This window comes from Felis catus, chromosome C1, assembly GCF_018350175.1.
Source record: "Felis catus isolate Fca126 chromosome C1, F.catus_Fca126_mat1.0, whole genome shotgun sequence".
In the NCBI taxonomy this organism is placed as follows: Eukaryota; Metazoa; Chordata; class Mammalia; order Carnivora; family Felidae; genus Felis; species Felis catus.
This window is the reverse complement of record NC_058375.1, coordinates 55,282,555-55,302,817: the sequence shown is the minus strand read 5'-3', so window position 1 is coordinate 55,302,817 and position 20,263 is coordinate 55,282,555. Positions and strand designations below refer to the sequence as shown.

The window sequence follows — 20,263 nt, the reverse complement described above, 5'->3', positions numbered from 1 at the left end:
AGATCAATTGTATCAAACGTTCTGATAAAGCTAAAGGAAACTATGGGCAAAGAGCTAAAGCAAACAAGAATGGTGTATGGAAAAAAAAAAGAATATGAATAAAGGGACAGGAATTATAAAAAGAAACCAAACATAAATTCTGGAGATTAAAAGTACAATAACTGAAATGGAAATACTAGAGTTATCCGTGGCAGATTTGAGCAGGCAGAAGAAAGAATCTGCAATTCTTAAAGACATGTCAATTGAAATGATCTAGTCTGAGGAGAAGAAAGAAAAAAGAATAAAGAAAACTGAACACAGCCTGAAGGACCTATGGGGCTCCACCAAGCATACCAATATACACAGAAAGGGAATTTCAGAATGATAGGAGAAAAAAAGAGATAAGGGGAACACAAAATATTTGAAGAAATAATGGCCAAAAAACTTCCCAAATTTGATAAAAGTCATGAATCTGCGTATCTGAGAAGCTCAGCAAACTCCCAAAAAGATAAACAAAGAGATCCACATTCAGACACATTATAATTAAGTGTTGAAAGAGAATCTTGAAAACAGCAAAAAAAAAAAAAAAAAAAAAAAAGTGACTCTTTTCATGTACAGGGGATCCTCAATAAGATTACACCCAATTTCTCAGAAACCATGGAGTTCAGAAGTCAGTGGGATGCCATACTTAAAGAGATGAAAGAGAAAACTGTCAACCAAGAATTCTATATCCTTCAAATAATCCTCATGAGGGAGAAATTAAATAATTAAGATGAAATACTTTCCCATGAAGGAGACAATAAGACATTCCCAGGTAACAAAAGCCAAGACAATTTAGCATTAGTAGAATTGCCTTATAAGAAATGCTAAAGGGACTCCTTCAGGCAGAAATGAAAGGACACCAGACGATAACTTGAAGTCATATGAAGAAATGAAGAGCACTGGAAAGGTAACTACATAGGTAAATACAAAAGTCAGCATTATAATTTTGGTTTGTATCTCCACGATTTTTGCAATATAATTTAAAATAAATGCATAAAACAATAATTATAAAACTATACAAATGGACACACAGTATATAAAGATGTAATTTGTGACAACATCAACACAAAGTGGGTGTGATGGAGCTGTATAGGAGTTCTTGTATACTATTGAAGTAAGGTAGTATTAATTCAAAATAGATGGTTAAAATTTTAAGAAATTAATTGTAATCTGCAAGGCAACCACCAAGAAAATAACTCAAAAATTACAAAAAAGAAAATTAGATAGGAATCAAAGCAGAACACCATTAAAAAATCAAGTAAACACAAAAGAAGGCAGTAATGAAAGAATTGAGGAACAAACACATAAGACATAAAGAAGACAAAAATGGAAGAAATCCTTCCTGAATAGTAATTGTTTTAAATAAGTAGGTTAAATTCTCCAATTAAAAGGCAGATATTGGTAGGATGGGTTAAAAAACAAAAACTAAACATGATCCAAGTATATGCTGTCTAATAAGAAACTCACTTTAGAGCCACAGACAAAAATATGTAAGGTGAAAGGATGTAAATAGCAACCAAAAAAAGCTGAGAGGGCTTTACTAATATCAGACATAGTAGACTTTATATAAAATTATTACAGGAGCCAAGCAGCATTATATACTGATAAAAAATTCAATCCATAAACAAGATATAACAATTATAAACCCATATGTACTCAACAAGAGAGCCTCCAACTATATGAAGCAAAAATTGATAGGATTGAAGGGAGAAAATAGGAAGTTCTACAGTAAGAGTTGGGACTTTAGTACCCCACTTTCAATAATGGGCAGAACAACCAGAGAGATTATCAATGAGAAAGAAAATAGAGGACTTGAATAATAATATAAACTAGGCATAACAGACATATACACCATCCCTAAACATCAGAAAACACATTTTTTTCTCAAGTTCACATGGAAAACTCTCCAAGATACACCATTATGTTAGGTAATAAACAAGAGGTAATAAAAATTTTTAAGTCAATATCTTTTCTGACCACACTTAATGACATTAAAACCCTATAACAAAAGGAAAACTGGGAAATTTAAAAATATTTGGAAATTAAACAACACACTTTTAAATGATTTTTTTAATGTTTATTTTTGAGAGAGAAAGAGAGGGTGGGGGAGAGGGGAGGGGCAGAGAGAGAGGAAGACAGAATCTGAAGCAGGCCCCAAGCTGTAAGCTCTCAGCACAGAGCCGGATGTGGGGCTCAAACTCACAAATCACAAGATCGTGACCTGAACCGAAGTGGGACACTTAACCAACTGAGCCATCCAGGCACCCCAAACAACACACTTTTAAGCAACCAGTGCATCAGAGATGAAAGCACAAGGGAAATTAGAAAAAAAATTGAGATGAGATGAATGAAAATGAAAATAAAACATAACAAAACGTATATAGTGAAAGTAGTGCTTAGAGAGAAATTTACAGCTGCAGATACATTTAAAAAAGAAGATCCCCACCTGAAACTAATGTAACATTATGTGTCAACTATACTTCAATAAAAAAAATAATTAAAATCTCAAATCAATAATCTAACTTTACACATTCAGAATGAGATAAGATAAAACTAAACCAAAAGCCAGCATAAGGAAGGAAATACTAAAGATTAGAGTGGACATAGAGAAAAACTAATGAAACTAAAAGTTGGTACTTTGAAAAGATCAACAAAACTGACAAACCTTTAGTTAGATTGACTAAAGAAAAATAAGAGAAGATTCAAATTACTAAAATGAAAAGTGGAAGTGAGGACATTACAGAAATAAAATAGATTATTAAAAAATGAACATTTGTATGCCAATAAATTAAATAGCTAAATGAAATGGACACATTCCTAGAAATCCTTCCCTGCCCAGACATGTTCTGTTTTGCCCTGACTGCTGCAGAGAAGACATGATGAACAGAAAATATAGAACATCCCACTTACCTAACCGTACTTTCATTGGATATTCGATGCCCAGCTTGTCAGGTGCCCTCTGAAGATTAAGTTCTGTGTTTCCAAGGACACATTCATGATCTCACCATGTGATTTCTTCATAAGTGGCTCTTGTAAACTCTCAGGGAAGCTGAAGTCAGAATGTGACCCAGACTGTTCTGATGATCTTCTCCTGAGAGTCCTCCTTTAGTAGTCCTCCTCTAATAGTAGTGATTTTGTTCTCTTTTTATTCATCTGTGATAGTGTTTGCTATTCAGTTTTTAAAACTAGAGTATATATTGTGTAGGTATACATATATCAGAGAGCCTTACCTGAGGTTTTCTAAGAAGAAACCTCTGCAGAAAGAATCTGAGTGCACATAGTTTATTTTGGAGGTAATCCTAAGAAACACTGGTAGGGGAGTAAGTGAAACAAGAAAGGGTAGGCAGCCAACAAAGGTTATGTGATCTAACAAATTACCTCTTTGGGTAACGAGTTCAATACTGCTAGAGAATCTGGGAGCCAGAGTTATCTTATCATGCTCCAACTTTCTAAATCATTGTTTGAAGGCTGATGGGCTTGTTAGTTCCTTGGTACTTCTGGCCTGATTTGTGCACATCAAAGTGGCCCTAGTGGCCAAAGATGGCCCCAAGCAAAACAATATAGGTGCTGGCAGTTGGAGATTGGCCAGTAAGAGGTAATGCATAACAGATACGGGCAGGACACTAACAGCATCTACCACAGGAGAGAAACCTTTTAAAGCAAAGCAAGAGTATGACCATTCCAAAAGTTAGGAAAAGTGGATGTGCTTCTGTTTGAGGTAGCTAGAAGGAGGTGGGCTATGATAGAAGAGTGTCTAGGAGGCTTCTAATCACCTGGAGATGTTCTATTTCTTATCCTGGCTAGTGAGTACATGGTAGTAATTCTTTACACATATAAGTGTTATACACTCTTCTATGAATGATAGTATTTCATAGAAAAGTTTAGTTAAAAATAATGATAGTCCATATTCAAAAATTTCAGTGCAGACCAATTAAATATTAAAGTCTTATGGATCAGTAAAAAAAGAATATGTCTTCCTTGCCTGATTTGGGATGAAATTGAAAGAGATTCGGGAGTCAGAGAGATGGAAGTCAAATATTAGCTTTATTACTGATAAAGTTAATTGAAAAAATGTAGTCTTAAATCTGCAGCTAAGTGGAATTGGCATTTCTTCCTTTCAGAATAGATCTTACCAGTAGTAATTAGCACAGCTAGACCAGCACAGACCTTCTTTTTTAGGGGTGAGACCAGACCAGGAAGCATGCTTTCTGCCATTGAACAGACCTAACAAAAGAATCTGGAAGTGGCTAAGCACAATGCCTTCTAAACTGTCCTATAGGATTAGTCACTTTTCTCCGCAGTGAGCGAATGAGGGTTATAGTGAGGTCAAGGTGTTAATTTAGCTGAAGTTCCCTCTGTAAAGATTCACAGAGAGTGAAGGAAAAGTTTCCACCTGACAGTATACATATAGTAGTTTGTTATAAAAGTGGCATTTCGAATAAATAGATAATTCAATAAGTGTATAATTCAATAAATCTTTGCAGATTTCATAAAACCAGCTTGTTTTCTATGGATATTATACTACAATAATGTCTTTTATAAAAACATGTGTAGGGGCTCTTGGGTGGCTCAGTCGGTTGAGTATCCCATTCTTTATTTTGGCTCAGGTCATGATCCTGGAGTCGTGGGATTGAGACCCAGGTCAGGCTCTGCACTGAATATGGAGCCTGCTTAAGATTCTTTCTTTCCCTCTGCCCCTCTCCACCCACTTGCACATGCATTCTCTCTCTAAAAAAATTTTTTTAAAAAGCATGATAAGAGCTCATTTCTATTATAAAAATTACACATATCTATTTGTTCATATGTGACTCTGGAAGGACATAGACCAAAATGTTAGCAGTTATTATCTTTGGGTGATGGAAATATAAGTCATATTTTTCTTTTCTTTTTTCACAGTAAGCATATCTTTTTACTCAGCTAAAATATAAAATTATTTTTCTGCAAATGTTATATGGCTAATTGCTATTCTTTTATAGTCTGAGTTAAACTAATAGAGAGAAACAATATTTTAAAATGGGTAAAAACTGTTTCGGCATATTCTGGACTCAGAAACGCTCAAAACACAGATATAGTTAGGAATGCTTTTTTTCTGATATTAGTTAAAACTTTCTTTAGTATAAAAAACAGTATAAAATTGGGAAGTCACAATCATGCTTTTTTTCTTTTTCTTCAAGAAACAGACTCTTAACTGTAGAGAGCAAACTGATTGTCATCAGAGGGGAGTTGGGTAGGGGGATGGGTTAAGTAGGTGATTAAGGTTGGGGATTAAAGAATGCACCTTTTGTGATGAGCACAAGGTGTTGCAGGGAAGTGTTGAATTACTAAATTGTATACCTGAAGCTAATATTACACTGTATGTTAACTATCTTGAGTTTAAATAAAAACTTAAACAAACAAAAAACAAAAAAACATTCATTATTTATTGTTTTATTTTGTACATGTTATTATGGCATGTGGTTTGAGATTTTTTTACTTCTTAGGTTAATTTATTCAAATGTACAAATGTCATGATGGTACCCAAACTAAAATTACCCATGTTATTTGTTATTCTCAAATAAGAAAAAACTTTAAATCACCCTAACATTTTATATTGCTCATGTAATTTATAACATGTACCTTTATTTATGTAGCAATTATTAGTGATCACATAACAGTATATTCCTATTTACTCAAATTACTAAACTTTCAGTTAAAGGAAGAAAAAAGTTTAAGTAGTTCAACATAGAAAGACACAATTACCTCCTATGGTATTTTACTTTATGAACATGGAAATTGTACCCTTTTCAATTAGCGAAATAAGCTAGGTATTCTGTGTATAACTTTGTTAAATATAACTAGGTTTAATAAAATAGAAATGTTACTATGAAATGTGAGTTAATATTCTTGCTGATTGAAAACATTTTGAAATACCAGAGCTCCTTCATTTTGTATCATGAACATAAAAGTTTTAACAATGAGGTGGTTGCATTTATTATATCCAGATCTTGTTTTGATTTTTAGGGAAAATAATTCTTTAGTAAATCACTGGACTTTAAAAATTTAGCAAGTTTAGCCTTAGGAATATGGTCACTGATAAAATAATTGCTACATGAGCCTTTCTTTGTTATATCAATAATGAAAGGGGTTGGAATTCTTTTTTTTATTTGGAGATAAATAATATTGCCAATTTTTGCTTGGAGACTGTTGTTATATTTGCTCACATGAACAAATATAATGTAAACACAAATTTTTGAAAGAGAAGATAACAACCCTACTACTTTACAAATTTCTTGGGAACAGAATCTACATTTTCCCAGCAAGTATAATCTTTTCACATTAAGTATATAGGAGATGTTATGTGCTAAAAATGGGATTTTATTATTATAAATTAAAAGTTCTACAGAATATAAACATATTAACCAGAAGTGAAAGAATGCTAAATGCTTATTATGACACGGTTGTCCAGGTCCATATTAAGCAAGACCTATAGCGACAGACTGATGGGATTCTGCTGCATCAGCTTGGGATGGAAGGGAGAAAGGCGAGGGTATCAAAAAGGATGGTGAGGATAACTTGGAGTTATCATTAAAACACGGAGAGATTTTTCTATAACTAGTTGTGTATAACCTAAACTATTAGAACTTGGTTGAAACTAATTTTTACCTATCTCTTTACTTAGGTATAATGTCCACTGCTTGGGATTTGCATGATTCTTATATTGCTATGGAGCTTTCATCTTTACCAGCAAAACAATCTATCCTTGATTCATGTGGTAAAGCAAATGTACCTTCTAAAGATCGAGAGCAAAGAGTGCCAGGGAGTACTACAGAAAAAGGTAAGGTTTCATTTATTTCAGTTTTTTTTTTTTTTAATGGGATGTGTCGTGAATGTGTGTGTCATCTTTGCACAAGATGCTAGTCTTCTCTGTATCATTCTAACATTACTGTACGTGCTGCCTCAGCAAGCACTATCTCAGTTTTTAAAAAGTGACGTTTTCACATGTCATTGTAAGTAAATTCTTTCTTGGCAGTCACAATACTTCATTTCTGGTGAAACGTGAAAAATACAACTTTTATTCAGAAATAGCATTGTTAGTCTTTCACATCATCTTGGACTCTGAACTGAAAAATTTAATTTTTCTTGGATACCTGTCAAGAGCTTCAAAGAGTCTATCTTTCTCTGTTGCTTACTCGCTCTTAAGCTCTCTTTCATATATGTTATGACATATGTTAAATATGTCACCAATATTCTTTTGGTTTTTAAAATTATATTTAAATTATCTAGTCATGTAGACTATAGCCATGTTTTACTGAAAGTTGTTTACAATGAAGACCATTTTATTTTCCCAGAGAACAATGAAGGGGAAGAATGAATTATTAGTTAGCACTAAAGAAACGTTGTTTGTTGCTTAAATGTTAATGTCCATATAGTAGTTTTGCTTTTATTTTATTTTATTTTATTTTATTTTATTTTATTTATTTTATTTTATTTTCAACGTTTATTTATTTTTGGGACAGAGAGAGACAGAGCATGAACAAGGGAGGGGCAGAGAGAGAGGGAGACACAGAATTGGAAACAGGCTCCAGGCTCTGAGCCATCAGCCCAGAGCCCGACGCGGGGCTCGAACTCCCGGACCGCGAGATCGTGACCTGGCTGAAGTCAGACGCTTAACCGATTGCACCACCCAGGCGCCCCAGTAGTTTTGCTTTTAGAAGCTAAAATTTTTCCTACGAAAAATTGCTAAGAAAAACATCAATCTTAGGCTGAAAAATTACATTGGGACTTCAAAATTGGATATACGTACTCCACCTCTATTAAGGCCATTGACACACAAAAAAAGTGTAAGTGGAAGGTCCTAAAAGAAAAATGTCTCAATTTGTGGGTCTTTTATTTCTTGTGTATATGGGTGTGTTTTAAAAAGCAAAAAGGAATAATAGAACAATATTCAAGAACTATAATACAAAATAAAAGTATACTCTAGTTTAGCATTATGGCCAATTAAGGGGACAGGGGAGACCATAAGTAGGAAAAGGGAAAACATAAAAAATAGAAAAAGATAGGCAGCAGAGGTAAATGATCGGATTTATTGAGTGTGTAAAGGAGAGTCAGATAAAAACTCGTAGCATTATTAGATCACCTCTAAAGTCCCTTTTGCCTCTGAGATTTTATAATGCAAATACATAGAAAAAAAGTTAAATATGGCCCATATTTGGTTTAAGAAGTGTTTCTATTCTATTTAAACTTTGAATGTACAGGTTGTATGTTAGCCATTACGTTTGAGGGAAAAAGGGCCATGATTTTCATTTTTGAATGTGTAAGACCCTAGCTCAGTTCACAAGGAGAAATTATTTTCTCTCATGGGCTCTTTAAAAAAAATTTTTTTTTAATGTTTATTTTTGAGAGAGAGAGAGAGAGACAGAGCATGAGCAGAAGAGGGGCAGAGAGAGAGGGTGACACAGAATCTGAAGCAGGTTCCAGACTCTGAGCTGTCAGCACAGAGCCCTGATGTGGGGCTCTAACTCATGGACTGCCAGATCATGACCTGAGCTGAAGTCAGACGCTTAACTGACCGATCCACCAAGGCGCCCCATTTTTTTTTTTTAAGAGAGCTTTAGATTTTGAAAACGTAATAGACATTTGAAGCACAGGTTTAGAGTTAGAGAAAAAGTGAGTAGAGAGTACTGAGAGATCCTTGTAATTTCTTCCTTCATCCCTCCCCCAGCCCTTGGTGCAGTTTCCCCTATTCCTAACATCTGGCAATAGTGTGGTATGTTTGTTACAATTGATGAATCAATATTGATACATTATTATTAACTGAAATCCATAATTTACATCAAGGTTCACTCCTTGTGTTGTACAGTTCTATGAGTTTTGTCAAATGCAATATGTATCAGTCATTACAGTTTCATATAGAATAGTTTCATTGACCTAAATATCCCCTGTGCTCCACCTACTCATCATTCCTTCTCCATTCCTCTGACCATCGCTGATCTTTTTATTTTGTCTATAGTTTTGTCTTTTCCAAAATGTCATATAGTTGCAATCATACAATATGTAGCTTTTTCACACTAGCTTCTTTCACTAAACAATATACATTTAAGGTTCCTGTGTGCCGACTCATGACTTGACAGCTCATTTATTTTTCACTAGAAAATATTAAATTATATGGATGTACCACAATGTGTTTGTTTATTTATTTATCGAAGGATTTCTTTATTGCTTCTAGTTTTTGGTGACTGTGAACAAAGCTGCTATGAACATTCCTGTGTAGGTTTTTGTGTGGACATAACTTTTCACCTCATTTGGGTAAATACCTAGGAGTATGGTTGCTGGGTCATATAGTAAAAGGGTATGCTTAAGACTCTTAAGAAACTATGAAACTGTTTTCCAAAGTGGTTGTACCATTTTGTATTACCACCAGCAACGCAAGTGAATGCTTCTGTTGCTCCTCATTTTATCAGTATTTGATACTGTTTACTTTAAAAAAATTTCTTTAAATGTTTATTTTTGAGAGAGAGAGAGAGAGAGAGAGAGAGAGAGAGAATGAACAGGGGAGGGGCAGAGAGAGGGAGACACAGAATCGGAAGCAGGCTCCAGGCTCTGAGCTATCAGCACAGAGCCCGATGTGGGGCTCAAACCCATGAACCATAAGATCATGACCTGAGCCAAAGTTGGACACTTCACCGACTGAGCCACCCAGGTGCCCCTGATACTATTTATTTTTAAAACTTTTTAGCTGTTCTAATAAATGTGTAGTGGTATCTCATTATTGTTTCTTTTAATGTTTATTTATTTTGAGAGAGAGAAAGAGAGAGAGAGAGAACATACCAGTAGAGGAGAATCAGAGAGGGAGAGAGAGAATCCCAAGCAGGCACTGTACTAATAGTGCAGAGCCTAACATGGGGCTCAGTCTCACTAATGGTGGGATCATAACATGAGCGAAAATCAAGAGTCAGAGACTTAACTGACTGAGCCACCTAGGCGCCCCATCTCATTATTGTTTTAATTTGCAATTCCCTAATGACATGTGATGTTGAACAGTTTTTCATATATTTATTGGTAGATTTATATCTTCTTTGGTGAAGGGTCTAATTGAATTTTATGTTATTTTTTAAATGGGACTGTTTCTTATTGTTGTATTTTATTAATTATGATAAACTAAGTCCTTTATCAGGTAAGTATTCTGCAAAATTTTCTCCCATTTTGAGGCTTGTCTCTTCATTTTCTTGATCCTTCATATTTAATCCTTTAATTTAATAAAGTTCAATTTAACATTTTTTTTTCTTTTTCAAATTGTGCTTTTGGTATTGTATCCAAAGATTTATCACCAAACCCAAGGTCACCTGGATTTTCTGTGTTGTCTCAGAAAAATGTATAGTTTTGTATTTTATTTTATTTTTTTTTAACGTTTATTTATTTTTGAGACAGAGAGAGACAGAGCATGAATGGGGGAGGGTCAGAGAGAGAGGGAGACACAGAATCTGAAACAGGCTCCAGGCTCTGAGCGGTCAGCACAGAGCCCAACACGGGGCTCCAACTCACGGACCGCGAGATCATGACCTGAGCTGAAGTCGGACGCCCAACCTATTGAGCCACCCAGGCGCCCCTAGTTTTGTATTTTATATTGAGGTTCATTTCAGTTAATTTTTGTGAAAGGCATAAATTCTGTGTTTACATTTTTTAAACATATGGGTGACCAATTGTTCATTTGTTGAAGACTCCCTTGAGTTTTCTTGCTCCTTTGTCAAATATCTGTTGAATGTATTTGTGTGGGTCTGTTTCTGAGCTCTATTCTGTTACACTGATCAATTTATCTATTCTTTCACCAATATCCCATTGCCTTGATTAACTGTAGTTCTATAGTAATTCTTAAAATTGGGTAGTGTCAGTCTTATTCTTCTTCAGCATCATGTTAGCTATTCTTGTTCTTTTGCCTCTCCATAAAAACTTGAGAATCAGTTTGTCAATGTCAATAAAATAACTTGGTGGGATTTTTTGACTGGGATTGCACTGAAGCTATAGATCAAATTATAAAACATTGGCATTTTAACAATATGGAGACTTCCTATCCTTGAAAATTTGTTTGGATCTTCTTTGATTTCTTTCATCAGAGTTTTGTAATTTCCTCATGTAGATCTTGTATGTATTTTGTTAGATTTATAACTTAAGCATTTAACTTTTTAGTGCCAATATAAATAGTATTATGGTTTTTATTTCAATTTTCTTTTTTGTAAGTTTATTGATTGATTGATTGAGAGAGAGAGAGAGCATGTAAGAGGGGCAGAGAGAGAGGGGGAGAGAGAGAATCCCAGGCAGACTCCACACTGTCAGCACAGAGGCTGATGTGGGGCTTGAATTCATGAACTGTGAGATCATGACCTGAGCTGAAACCAAGAGTCGGACACTTAACTGACTGAGCCACCCAGGTGCCCCTATTTCAGTTCTCAGTTGTTCATCACTGGTTTATAGGTAAGCCATTGATTTTTGTATATTAATGGTGTTTACTGCAAACTTGCTCTAATTTTTATTATAATTGGAGAATTTTATATTTTTTCACAATTTATGAGGATTTTCTACACAAATATTCATGTCATCTACAAAGTGTTTTTTTCCTTTCAAATTTGTATAATTTTTATTTCTCTTCCCTGACTTATTGTAGGACTAGGACTTCTAGTATGATGTTGGATAAAGGTGATGATAAGGAATATGCTAGCCTTGTTTCTTACCTTAGTGGGGAAATTTTTGGGTTTTCACCATTAAATATGATGTTCATTGTAGGTTTTTCATAGGTTTTTTAAAAATCAAGTTGAGGAAATTCACATCTGTTCTTATTCTCCTGGGTTTTTTTTTTTTTAATCATAAATGACTGTTGAATTTGTCAAAAGATTTTTCTGAATCAAATGTGATTTTTCTTCTTTAGCTTGTGGATCTGGTGAATTATATTGATTGGTTTTTAAGTGTTGCACTAGCTTTGCATACCTGCCCCACTTTGTCGTATAAGTCTTCATGTACACTATTAGATTTGATTTGCTAATATTTTGTTGGAGGATCTTTGTGTTGCTTTCATAAACAATATTTTTCTGTAATTCTCCTTTTCTTGTAATGTTTTCATCTGGTATTCATATTAGAATAATGTCAGTCTAACAAAATGAATTGGGAAGTGTTCTCTCTACTTATTTTCTGATTGTATAAACATCCTTAAATGTTTGATATAATTCACCAGTAAAACCATCTGGGCCTGATGCTTTCTATTTAGAAAAGTTATTAATTGTCTATTCAATTTCTTTACAGATAGAGGCCTATTCAGATTACCTATTTCTCTTTGTGTGAGTTTTGGCAGTTTATGTCTTTCAAGGAATTGCTCCGTTTCATCTAAGTTATCAAATCTGTGGACATAAAAGTTATTTACAGTATTTATTATTCTTTTGGGCTATTGGATCAGTAGTGATGACACCTTTGCTGTTGCTCATACTGACCATTTAGATGTTTTAGCCTGGCTGATGATTATGAATTTTATTGATATTTTCAAAGAAATAACTTTTAATTTCATTGATTCTGATGATTTCCTGTTTTCAATTTTATTGATTTATGCTTTAATATATATATTAATATATATTTATTACATATTTAATATATATCATATATTATATACTTTATATATATATTTGTTTCCTGCTTACTTTAGGCTTATGTTGCTCTCCTTACTCTAGTGCCCTGAGATGGAAGCTTAGATTACTAATTTTTAGATTTTCTTCTTTTTAGTATATGCATTCAATGCTATAAATTTCCCTCAAGCATTCTTTTTGCTGCATTTCACAAGTTTTGATAAGTTTTAGTTTTATTTTAATTTAGTTCAAATATATAAAAAATTTAAAATTTTATTTGGAACTTCTTCTTTGACCTATTTTTTATTTATATATGTTTTTTAAATTTCCAAATATTTTGGGATTATCCAGCTATCCTTCTGTTATTAAATTCTAGTTTAATTCCACTGTTGTCTGAGAGCACATTTTTTATTATTTCTATTCTTTTAAATTTGTTTAGGTGTGCTTTGCGCCCCAGAATGTGTTCTATCTTGGTGAGCATTCCAAGTGAACTTGAGAATAGTGTGTATTCTGTTTAAAAAGTGTTAAAAGTTTCCAATTATAATAGTGGATGTGTCTAATTCTCCTTGCAATTTTATTAGTTTTTGCCTTACAGATTTGTAGTCTTGATTTTTTGCTGCATAAATGATTAGGCTTGCTGTGTCTTCTTGGAGAATTGATTTCTTTATTATTGTGCAATGCTTCACTTTATTGCTGATAATTTTCCTTGTTCTACAGTCTAATTTGTCTGAAATTAAATATAGCTACTCTGTCTTCTTTTGATAGTATTAACATATCTTTTTAATTCTATCTTTTTAATCTATCTGTGTCTTTACATTTAAATTGGGCTTGTAGACAATATTCAAAAAAATTTTTTTAATGTTTATTTATTTTAGAGAGAGAGCATGAGCAGGGGAGGGGCTGAAAGAGAAGAATAGAGATTGAGAATCTACACTGATAATGCAAGGCCCAACATGGGGCTCGAACCCATGAACCATGAGGTCATGACCTAAGCTGAAATCAAGAGCTGGATGCTTAACAACTGGGCCACCCAGGCATCCCAATAGACAATATTTTTTTTTTTAAATGTGAACTTTATTATTATTTAGGCATGGTAAGGCCAACAGATCAGGACACTATTGCCATTGAAATGATAGCTTGTTATATTCACAAATCTCAAGAGGAAGGAACATTCTACACTGTGAGCTACACAGAGAAGTACCAGAGTTGGTCAGGAGGCAGAAAGAATGAAGGGGAAATGTGGCCAAGAGTCTTTGTTGTGGTTTCTGTTAGTAGAATGAGAGAACCCAATCTAATCATATGGCTACTTAAAAGTAGAGACCTTTCTGAGCTGTGGTCATGGAGAGATGTAATGACAGAAGATCAGAGAGATGCAGTGATGTTGTCTTTCAAGATGGAGGAAGGGTTTTGGGTGGCTTGTAGAAGCTGAAAAAGATTAAGTCTCTCTAGAGCCTCCAGAAAGAAACATAACCCTCTTAACTTTTTGGTTGTATCCCAGTGAGACCTGGGTCAGACCTCTAACTGACTGAACTCTTAAAATAATAAATTTGTGTGATTTTAACCTACTAAGTTTTGGGTAGTTTGTTGTAGCATCAATAAAAAATTAACATAATCGTATGGTATTTCTACAAAACAGTAATCCAGTCAGACCTTCATCTGAAGACTAATAATCTTGTTTAAATTTGAAGAACAAGGTATAGAGATATAAATTACCTATGAGGTTATCATTGCTTATCTTCTGATAAACAGTGCATTTTTGAATGGTTAAGAATTCCAAAATGAAATAATGTGTGTATATTTTTCATGTGCTTGGTAGATAAAAGATATTCAATAAATGTTTATTGAAGTTGTTGAATATTGGAGGAAAACAAACAGTAATGACAAAATGTCATTTTAAAATCCTTTGCATGAATCATCTAATACTACTTAAATTGTTTTATCTTTGCATCATGTTTGTATTTTACAGATAGTGAAGCTAGTTCTTTAATGGATATAGAAAATGTAATTTTGACTAAAGTCCGTGATGATGAAGTAGACCACTCAGAGACAATATTGAAATCTGACAAGTTTCACCAGGATTTATTTTTTATGGAACGAGTTCTAATGGAAAATATATTTCAACCAAAACTTGCAGCTTATCGTCAGCTTCCTATTTTAAAAGGTATTTTTAAAAATCACATTTAGACAAGCTCAAATAATCAAAAAAATTGAATGACGTTATCATTTTTAAATGTAACCTCCAGACTGGATCATCACTTATCAAAAGACATATTTATATACCTTTTAGCATTAAACATCCAAATAACAGTAGAATTCAAACTACAGAGCGCACAAAAAAGTGGTCACCCCTTAGATTAAAATCTACAAAAGCTTCCATGGCTCTTTTCTCTTCCTTGCCCTTGTACTGAATTGTTTTCTCATATTTAACCCCCTTTCCATTGCCATTGACACTTTCCAGGTTCTGGTGCTTATTATCTATCCCTAATTTTATTACAGGGGCATTCTTCCTGTTCTTATTGCTACAAATCCCATCTCATATGTTCACAGAATATTTTGAAAGATTTTAGAAATGAATTCAACCCTTCAATTTTTGAACGAAGAAGATGAAGAGTACAGAAACTTTCTAAGTTTAGAGTCTATGACAAAGCTAGGCATTCAACCAAGGCCTGATCTCATTCCAATTCTCTTTCCACTTTACTATCCTGGTGTGCTGATGTATCCCATACACAAGTTTGAACATGGCATTTAACTCTTTCTCTCCAACTTTTTTTTATTTTTTTATTTTTGGGACAGAGAGAGACAGAGCATGAACGGGGGAGGGGCAGAGAGAGAGGGAGACACAGAATTGGAAACAGGTTCCAGGCTCTGAGCCATCAGCCCAGAGCCTGACGCGGGGCTCGAACTCCCGGACCGCGAGATCGTGACCTGGCTGAAGTCAGACGCTCAACCGACTGCGCCACCCAGGCGCCCTGGCATTTAACTCTTAAAAAACCTTCAGTATCTTCCCATTTTGTAGAATAAATTACAAACCCTAAGATTTCCGTTGTGCTATTTTTCAGTTAAACCTTACCCCCCATAAACAGGTATTAACCTGACTTTTCTCACCAGAGATTGACTGTTTTGGTATATCATATAAGTGGGTTCATATGGTAAGTACGGTTGACCCTTGAACAAGGCAGGGCTTAGGGGTGATGACCCTGGCACAGTCGAAACTCCAAGTATAACTTTTGATTCCCCCCAAATTAACTACAAATAAACTACTATTGACCAGAAGCCTTACTTATAGCATAAAGTCAATTAACACACATTTTTATATTATATGTATTATGTACTATATTCTTACAATAAAATAAACTAGAGAAAAGAAAATGTTATTAAAAGAATTCATAAGGAAAAGAAAATGCATTTACAGTTTTGTACATATGTTGGCCTGGGGCAGAGGCAGGGGCTTCAGTCCTGGCCCCAGAATGACAAAATGTGGTTTTCACTAAATAAAGTTGAAATGTTAGAACTGCTTTGTTACACTATAGAGAAAGGTATCCAAAGGCTTTGGGACATTGGAATGTTAGGGTGGATTTATCATGATGACCTGCTTATTCACTATAGAAGTATCCGGATAATACACCTTTTAGCACAATTGTGAAAAATAAATTGGCTGGGTGCCCCAATATCCCTGAAGAATTCTTTGCTCACTTTTCTCTGTAGGTCAGAAATTGTAGTGGGAACTACTGCTAGTCAACTGAGATCCTTAAACAATTAGATTCTGAGTGGCAGGGGATAAGTGGCAGCAGTTAATCACCAATGAAAAGGTGGGCATGGTTACTGTAGGGTAAAGAGCAGTAATCAGAACAGTCTGACTCACAGAGATCCGTGGCATTGGCTAGCTGATCATCATGTCCTTAGAAGAGAAATAGGTGGGTGCTGTATTGGTTTGCTAGCACTGCCATAACAAAGTACCACAAACTGGGTGGCTTGAACAACAGAAATTTACTTCCCCATAGTTCTGGAGACTGGAAGTCTGAGCTGAAGGTGTCAGTACAGTTGGGGTTTCCTCTGAGGCCTCTCTTTTAGGCTTGCAGATGACTACCTTCTTGCGGTCTCGTCACTAGGTTTTTTTATCTGTGCTTGTGCCTTCCCTGTGTCTCTCGGTGTATCTAAATGTCCTCTTATTATAAGGATAGCAGTCATATTTGATTAGGACCCAGAATAGTGGCCTTGTTTTAACTTAATCACCTCTTTAAAGCCTTTGTCTACAAACCCATTACATTCTAAGGCACTGGGGATTAGGCCTTCCGATATATGAATTTTGGGGAGATAAATCAGCCCATAAAATGTAGTCTCCTCCTAAATTCTTACTTAATCTGTATAAACAGAAGAGTCTTTTCTTTACAAAAGAAAAGTCATAGCCCTTTAAGCAATTTCTAGGCTTGAATCAATTTGCAGACCTAGAACTCCTTGGATAAAGGGGAGGCTGCGTCTCTTTGAGAAAATATTTCACTACACTACCAAAAATGTATACTGTTAAAATTTCTCTCAGCCTTCCCCAGAGGGACCTACAGCCTTTGCCAAGAGTGACTGTGTAGTGGGGAACAGGAAATAATCATAAATTTCAGGGATTACTGGACACTAGCTCTGGACAGATACTAACTTCATGAGTCCCAAAACATCACTATGGTTTGTTAGCCGGAAAGGACTTATAGGAGTCAGGTGACCAATGGAATTTTAGCTCAGGTCCATCTCACAGTGGGTCCAGTGGGTAACTTAACTCATCTTGTAGTTATTTCCGCTGTTCCAGAATGTATACTTTGGAATAGAAATATTTAGCAACTGGCAGAAGCCCTACACTTGATCCTTGACCTATGTAATGGAGGCTATTCTGGTAGGAAATGGATAAGTAGAAGCCACTAGAGCTTCCGCTACCTATGAAAATAGTAAACCAAAGCAATACTATGTTTCTGGAGGGATTGTAGAGATTAATGCTACCATCGAGGGCTTGAAAGATGCAGAAGTATTCACTCCCATCACCTCCCCCATTCAGCTCATCTGTTTGGCTTGCATAGAAAACGCAGGATCTTGGGGAATAATGGTTGATTATTGTAAACTTAACCAGGTGGTGACTCCAATTGCAGTTTCTGTTCCAGATGTTTCTTTGGCAGTGCAAATTAACATACCACCTGGTACCTGGTATGTGACTATTGACACAGAAAATGCTTTCTTTTTTCTTCAGTACCTGTTGATAAAACCCACTGGAAGCCATTTGCTTTCAGCTGGCCAGGCCAGCAATACACCCTCACTGTCCTATAGGGGTATATCAGCTCTTTAGTTTTATGTCCTAATTTAGTCTTCAGGGAATTTTTCCTTCAACAAGATATCACACTGGTCCATTACATTGATGACATTATGCTGATTAGACCTGGTGAATAAGAAGTAGACTTATTAGTAAGACATTTGCATCCCAGAGGGTGAGAAATAAATCTGATAAAAATTTTTTTTTAATTTTTTAAAGTTTATTTATTTTTGAAAGATTTTTTTTTCAATGTTTATTTATTTTTGGGACAGAGAGAGACAGAGCATGAACGGGGGAGGGGCAGAGAGAGAGGGAGACACAGAATCGGAAACAGGCTCCAGGCTCTGAGCCATCAGCCCAGAGCCTGACGCGGGGCTCGAACTCACGGAGCGCGAGATTGTGACCTGGCTGAAGTCGGACGCTTAACCGACTGCGCCACCCAGGCGCCCCAAAGTTTATTTATTTTTGAGAGAGAGAGCATGAGCAGGAGAGGGGCAAAGAGGGAGTGAGATACAGAATCTGAAGCAGGCTCCAGACTGAGCTGTCAACACAGAGCCTGATGCGGGGCTCAAACTCATGGACTGCGAGATCATGGCCTGAGCCGAAGTCAGACACTTGACCGACTGAGCCTCCCAGCCACCTCTGATAAAATTTCAGGGGCTTTCCACCTCAGTGAAATTTCCAAAGGTTAAGGATAAGTTGTTTCTTCTGGCCACTCTTATAACCAAAAAACGTACCATGCCTAGTAGACCTCTTTGTTCTTTGGTGACAACATATTCCTCATTTGGATGTGCTACTTTGGCTTATTCACTAAGTGATCTGAAAAAAATGCTAGCTTTGAGTAAGCCCAGGAGAGCAGAAGATTCTACAAGAGGCCCAGGTAGTCATTCAGAATGCCCTGTCACTTGGGCCATATCATCCAGCAGATCCAGTGGTGCTTTAAGTGTCTCAGAGAGAGAGATGCTGTTTGGGCCCTTTGGAAGGCTCTTGTAGGAATGGAGGACAAGAATCTCTTCATTTGATTTAATTTTAGAACCAGAACCTGAAAAACCTGAAGACTTTCAAGAAGGTGAAAAACTTGAAAAGACAGAGGAAGAGGGTCAGAAGGAAGAGGAAGAAGAAATAGAAATAAGTACAGGACAATCAACAATACCAGCCAATTTAGAACGACTTTGGTCATTTTCCTGTGACTTAACCAAAGGCCTTAATGTGAGCAGCCTTGCCTGGAATAGAACAAATCCTGTAAGTTATTGAACATTTTAACAATTCTGTCTTTAGAGTATAAGGGTGACTGTCAAGTACTAGTTGTTTGTTTTCTCAGACATTAGGCAAGGGATTTTATTTGACATAAAGTGGAGTTTTTAACATACCTCTACAACAAGTTCATGTGTCAAAAAGTAGAAAATGATAATAGTTACAAAATAATTTTTTCTCCTTTACTATGAAATGTCATCATTTTAATTTTAGGAGATGTACTTGGGACACAGTATTCTCTGAATCCATATCAGATATTGAAAAGTGAACCAGAAGATAACATCTAATTGATTTATTTTCAGATATATCAAGCTCATGTACCCAAATTAATATTCTTCTTAAAGTAATCATATTCAGAAATATATACTTAATCTAGTGACCCTGAAAATATACAAGATAATTTTGAGATTTCTTAAAATATTATTACTACCAGTAATAGCAAATATTTTTTTAAATTATTTTTTTATTTATTATTATTTTTTTTATGAAGTTTATTGTCAAATTGGTTTCCATACAACACCCAGTGCTCATCCCAAAAGGTGCCCTCCTCAATACCCATCACCCACCCTCCCCTCCCTCCCACCCCCCATCAACCCTCAGTTTGTTCTCAGTTTTTAAGAGTCTCTTATGCTTTGGCTCTCTCCCACTCAAACCTCTTTTTTTTTTTCTCCTTCCCCTCCCCCATGAGTTTCTGTTAAGTTTCTCAGGATCCACATAAGAGTGAAAACATATGGTATCTGTCTTTCTCTGTATGGCTTATTTCACTTAGCATAACACTCTCCAGTTCCATCCATGTTGCTACAAAGGGCCATATTTCATTCTTTCTCATTGCCACGTAGTACTCCATTGTGTATATAAACCACAATTTTTTTATCCATTCATCAGTTGATGGACATTTAGGCTCTTTCCATAATTTGGCTATTGTTGAGAGTGCTTAACAGCAAATACTTAAATAGTACTTACTATGTACCAGGCGATACTGTAAGCATTTTACTTGTATTAACACGGTAACTCTGAGTTAGGTACTATTTTCCCCATTATGTTGATAAGAAAACTGAAGTACAAAAAGGATAAATAACTTGCCCAAAGTTACACATGTCTTAAATTCCCAGAGTAA

The 20,263-nt window shown here is 35.3% G+C and overlaps 1 protein-coding gene and 1 non-coding gene across 2 annotated transcripts in view; one reads left to right on the top strand and one right to left on the bottom strand.

The window, feature by feature from the left end:
- The window catches only part of DNAI4 (dynein axonemal intermediate chain 4), an 88,419-nt gene that overhangs the window by 40,772 nt on the left and 27,384 nt on the right, over window positions 1-20,263 (top strand). Inside the window, 3 exon segments of the mRNA XM_003990166.5 lie at window positions 6,680-6,835; window positions 14,572-14,766; window positions 18,926-19,134. Of these exon segments, the coding sequence (XP_003990215.1) occupies window positions 6,680-6,835; window positions 14,572-14,766; window positions 18,926-19,134 (560 nt within the window).
- On the bottom strand, window positions 6,866-6,968 carry LOC111562117. The gene has a single exon (XR_002745164.1). It is a non-coding gene; the product is annotated as a U6 spliceosomal RNA (small nuclear RNA).